Genomic DNA, 5,914 nt, shown 5'->3' with positions numbered 1-5,914 from the left:
AGAAAAGCAAAGGTCCGTTATCGTCACAAGATCGAGAGAGAGTGTGCATTGCTGTCGTTTCCAGAAGGTCGTGATTTTGTCTCAGGCTTTCCATCCGAAACATTTTGGCGCCCACCGTGGGGCCCGAGATCATTTTCATTGACCTATAAACGACCACCATGGCTGGAGAGGTACCNTTGGAGATNTTGCAAAATTTGCAGCAGCAAATTCAGGAGATGAGGGCGGAAATCGCAACAATGAGGGCGGAACAAGCGAACAGAGTAGGAGGTCATTCTGACCGCTCTGTCAATGTAGAGACATATCATTCAGACACCGTGGAACAACCTCATACCCAAGGTGAGGGACGACGAGAGAATCATAATCCTGCGCCTAATGAAGGAATTGGAGGAGTTAGCGGACGAGGGGCAGGTAGAGGTGATGGACGACCGGTAAGCAGGGCTGGGAGTAGAAGCGGAGGGCGAGGAAGAGGGCGGGGCAATGACAGAGGCGATCCTCATCGCCGGGAGGAGAGACAACGAAACGAAGAGCGAAACCCTATAAATGGCGATCAAGCTGAGGGATTACACCCTTTCACGCCACGGGTAATGCAGGAGATCATTCCAGAAAACAAAGTGCTGCCATCAATGGAGAGGTATGGAGGTTCATCTGACCCTGTTAAGCATTTACGATCCTTCGTGGATGCCATGGCGGTATATTCGTCTGACGAACTGGTATGGTGTAGAGTTTTTTCCCTTTCATTAAAGGAAGAAGCATTAGACTGGTTCCATTCCTTACAACCTGGAACCATTGACAACTTCGTCGAACTGCGCCAGCTATTTACTCAGCAGTATGCCTCGAGTAAGACGCCCGGTGTGACTTACACAGCCCTAGTAAGAATGAAGCAAGGACGAGAGGAGTCCCTCAAACTTTTTATGGATCGGTTCAACCGTACCGCCTGGCAGGTACGGAATGCCGATCAGCGACTGGTGGTGAGTGCCTTGACCACTGCATTGCGGCCTGGTCCGTTTTGTGACTACCTCCATGCAGAAGAGCCCCAAAGCATGGACGAATTACAAAAGAAATTGGCCAGTTTTATTCGTATAGAAGAAGGACGAGCCCATCAACGTGGGAGAGAAGAGGGGGAATCAGTGCCCCGTCCGGCCAGAGTGAGGTCCGGACCACAGTCCGGTGAGAATGACAGGAGAGGAGGCTACAGAGGCAAAGAACACAACCAAATGCAGCAATATATTCACCATACTCCTTTGAATGCACCACGAGCAAGAGTTCTGGAAGAGGCACTGAGGGCCGATCTATTAACAGTGGTACAAATACCTACACCTAGAGGAGCTGACGAAAGCAAATATTGCCGATATCATCAAAATCGGGGCCACACAACTGAAGATTGTCATACATTGAAGGACAAATTGGAATCTTTGGTTCAAGCAGGACATCTTCAGAAGTTCGTCCACAGGGGAAGAGCGCCCACCAGACCCGATTGGACCTCGTTGCAGCCAGAATCCCGAAAAAGGGCCAGGCCGAGAGTTGATCGGAGCAGAAGCAGAAGCGCTGACCGAACGGTCAGAGGAGTAATCAATACTATATCTGGGGGGTTTGCAGGAGGAGGATTGACGTCAGCCGCCCGCAAAAGACACTTGAGAAACTTACACAGCTCCCACCGAACGGACACCTCAAAAAGATCTATGCCCACCATCACTTTTTCTGATGACGATTTTCATGCACCCGACTTGGAGCAAGATGACCCGATGGTGATAACAGCAATGATCGCCAGGTACAGGGTGAGTAAAGTCTTAATAGATCAAGGTAGTTCGGCCAACATATTATATTGGAAGACCTTCAAGCAAATGGACATATCGGAGGACGCAATCTTGCCTTTCAATGAACAGATAGTAGGATTCGCGGGAGAGAGTAGATACAAAGGGGTATGTTGATCTGAGGACCAGCTTGGAAGCCGACAGGGATGCTAAAGAGATGAAGGTTCGGTTCTTGCTAGTAGAAGCCGACACGTCTTATAACGTCTTATTGGGAAGACCGTGCTTAAACATGTTCGGGGCTATCGTCTCGACCCCACACTTAACTTTGAAGTATCCCACTGATGATGGAAAGGTTGCCACCGTTCGGGCCGATCAGAAGATGGCACACAAATGTTACGCTGCAGGGTTGAAGGTCAAGCCCAGAAGTATTACTTTCTCAGGCCACCGATCAGAGGTCGCTATGATGGAATTAGATCCTCGAACGCAATTTGACGATCGGGTGGAACCCTTGGGGGATACACGTCCTGTTGTTATTGGACAGCAGGAGGATCAATGCACCACCATAGGGCGCAATTTTACCACCGATCAAGTAACCTTAATAGAAGAACTGTTGTTGAAAAACAGGGATTTGTTTGCATGGCAAGCAGCCGATATGCCAGGTATTCATCCTGACATCATATCTCATAAATTGTCACTATTCAAGGATGCCCGACCAGTTGCCCAGAGGAAGCGGAGGTTAGGCAACGAGAAAAGAAGAGCGGTAGAGGAGGAAGTAACAAAGTTATTGGAAGTTGGTTTCATACGAGAAGTTAAGTATACCACATGGTTGTCGAATGTGGTGATGGTGAAGAAGCCGAGCGGCAAGTGGAGAATGTGCACAAATTTTACAGACCTTAATAAGGCATGCCCGAAAGACACGTATCCCCTTCCAAGCATTGATAGCTTGGTGGACGGAGTTTCCGGATACGAAATCTTAAGTTTTTTAGATGCTTATTCGGGATATAATCAAATCCCCATGTATCAACCCGATCAGGATAAAACGGCTTTCATAACGCAACGTTCCAATTACTGTTATGAGGTCATGCCGTTCGGCCTAAAAAATGCAGGAGCGACATATCAACGACTCATGGATAAGGTCTTTCAACATCAGATAGGAAGATGCATGGAAGTGTATGTGGATGACATGGTAGTAAAAAGCCGATCGGTGGAGGAACACTTGCGGGATTTAGCCGAAGTCTTGGATCAGGTGCGGAAGTTCGGGATGAGGTTAAATCCTCTCAAGTGTACATTTGGAGTGTCTGCAGGAAAGTTTTTAGGTTTCATGCTTACTTCACGAGGCATCGAGGCCAATCCTGATAAGTGTCGGGCTATTTTGGAGATGAGAAGCCCAAGTAGTTTGAAGGAAGTACAACGGTTGGTCGGGAGACTTACATCGCTATCCCGATTCATACCCAAATTAGCTGATCGAATTCAACCGATTCTAAAGCTACTGAAGAAACAAAAACAAGTAGAGTGGANCGATCGGTGTGAAGCGGCATTTGACGAAGTCAAGCAAATTCTCTCTAACCCTCCGGTTATGAGATGCCCGGATTATGGTTGTGACTTGCATCTATTCTTGGCGGTCGGTGAAGAAGCGGTCAGCGCCGCATTAGTGCAAGAAGTTCCTGAGTTTCGCCCAGTTTATTTCATCAGTCGGGTACTGAAGGAACCTGAAACCAGATATCAGCAACTGGAGAAAATAGTCTTAGCACTTGTGATTGCCACTCGAAGACTCCGTCCCTACTTACAAGGAAACCAGGTAATTGTTCGAACAGATTATCCTATTTCAAAAATTTTACGTAAACCTGACCTAGCAGGTAGGATGATCGGTTGGTCCATTGAACTCTCTGAGTTCGGTCTGAGATACGAACCATGAGGATCAATTAAGGGCCAGCACTTGGCTGATTTCGTGGCCGAGTTACCAGGACGATCGTCCCATTGTCANNCNTGGATATTATACGTGGATGGATCGTCCGACCTTAAAGGAGGTGGAGCGGGTGTTGTATTAGAAGGANCNGACGGTATAGTTGTCGAACAGGCCTTGATCTTTCGGTTTAAGGCCAGCAATAACCAAGCTGAGTATGAGGCCCTAATAGCTGGCCTCGAGCTAGCACGTGATTTGGGGGTTAAAGTGCTTTGTTGTAAAACGGATTCACAGCTGGTAGCAGGTCACATGAACGGAACCTTCCAAATTAAAGATGATCAATTACTCAAGTATTTCCACAGAACCAAACAACTATTCACACACTTTGACAGCATCGAAGTAAATCACATTCCCAGAAGTGAAAATCAAAGAGTCGACCAGTTGTCAAAATTGTCCACTGGTAAGGAGAAAGGTCATCTATCTTCATTGGTCCGGCAGATAATTTTCAAGCCCGCAGTTGAATGCTTACAAGTTTATTCCATTGCTGAACGGGACGATTGGAGAAGAGAAATCGTAAGGCTAATCCAGCAGCAAGAGGCAGGAATAACCCTCCGAACGGAGGAATCAAAACAGGTTGCGAGGTATGTCATGGTGGGTGAAGAGCTATACCGAAGAGGGTATGTCACTCCAATGTTAAAGTGTGTATCCAAAGATGAATCTGAATATGTCATGCAAGAGCTACATGAAGGAATATGTGGTAGGCATGGCGGCGGCCGTTCGTTAAGGGCCCGAGCGTTGCGAGCAGGATTTTATTGGCCAACAATGGAGAAGGATTGCCAAGCCTTTGTTGTCAAATGTTTGGCTTGCCAAAAACATGGGAACATCATTCACACACCAGCAGCGGCACTTTCGGCCATAGTATCTCCATGGCCCTTTACTCAGTGGGGAATGGACATAGTAGGACCATTTCCAACCGGTCGTTCCCAGTTCAAATTTCTCTTAGTCGCAATTGACTATTTTACCAAATGGGTGGAAGCTGAGCCGCTAGCTAAAATATCAGCTTCTTAGGTGCAAAAGTTTGTGTGGAGACTAATATGCCGATTCGGTCTACCCAAGCACATCATCACCGATAACGGTCGACAGTTCATTGACAAAAAGCTGGTAGCGTTCTATAAGGAGTTGGGAATTACACCCTTGACTAGTTCAGTAGAGCACCCACAACCGAACGGTCAAGCAGAAGCTATGAATAAAATCATCATCCAAGAACTAAAGAAAAAGCTAGGGGACTCCAAAGGAGCATGGGTAGACGAGTTGCAACAAGTACTGTGGGGATACCGATGCTCCCCACATAGCGCAACAGGGGAATCACCTTTTAACCTCACATATGGGTCAGATGCAATGCTGCCAGTGGAAGTCGGCGAGAATGCGCTGCGACGGGGTATTGTAGATATGGGTGAGAATGCAGAACATCTCAGGAGTAACTTAGATATTCTTCCCGAACGGTGCGACATGGCAGCCGTTCACTTAGAAGCTCATAAAAGGCTTGTTGCTCGACGCTATAATACCAAAGTCAAGCCAAGGCAATTTGTAGAAGGAGACCTGGTGTGGAGGCGAACGGGTGAAGCAAGGAAAAATCCAACACATGGAAAGTTATCGGCTAACTGGGAAGGACCGTTCAGGGTGAAGGAGAATTTGAACAACGGTGCATACCGATTGGAGTGTTTGAATGGGAAAGCTATTCCCAATACATGGAATATTTCTCATTTAAAGTTCTATTTTAGTTGATTATTATGTAATTTCCCAATTTGCAACGACTTTGAATAAATGCAATTTTGCCAACTATGTCAAATCATTCTTATCATAAGTAGTTATGTTCAAAGATTGGAAATCAGAAAATTGATCTCCGATCGGGTGATAGGCAGGCGTGATCGGTTTGAAGTTAGATAATTAACTTCAAACATTGGAAATCAGAAAATTGATTTCCGATCGAGTGATAGGCAGGCGTGATCGGTTTGAAGTTAGATATTTAACTTCAAAGATTGGAAATCAGAAAATTGATTTCCAATCGGATGATAGGCAGGCGTGATCGGTTTGTAGTTAGATAATTAACTTCAAAGATTGGAAATCAGAAAATTGATTTCCGATCGGGTGATAGGCAGGCGTGATCGGTTTGAAGTTAGATAATTAACTTCAAAGATTGAAAATCAGACAATTGATTTCCGATCGGGTGATAGGCAGGCGTGTTCGGTTTGAAGTTAGA

At 46.2% G+C, this 5,914-nt stretch overlaps 1 protein-coding gene across 1 annotated transcript; it reads left to right on the top strand.

The window, feature by feature from the left end:
- Positions 1 to 158: 158 nt before the first annotated feature.
- LOC106770365 lies at positions 159 to 4,722 on the top strand. The gene is made up of 3 exons (XM_014656179.1): positions 159 to 1,775; positions 1,891 to 3,549; positions 3,679 to 4,722. The coding sequence occupies exons 1-3, from the start codon at positions 159 to 161 to the stop codon at positions 4,720 to 4,722; spliced, it is 4,320 nt and encodes a 1,439-aa protein (XP_014511665.1).
- The last annotated feature ends 1,192 nt before the right edge of the window (positions 4,723 to 5,914 follow it).

This window comes from Vigna radiata, chromosome 8 (genome assembly GCF_000741045.1).
Source record: "Vigna radiata var. radiata cultivar VC1973A chromosome 8, Vradiata_ver6, whole genome shotgun sequence".
Classification (NCBI taxonomy): domain Eukaryota; kingdom Viridiplantae; phylum Streptophyta; class Magnoliopsida; order Fabales; family Fabaceae; genus Vigna; species Vigna radiata.
The sequence above is the reverse complement of the archived record's forward strand: the minus strand, read 5'-3'. Positions and strand labels throughout refer to the sequence as shown.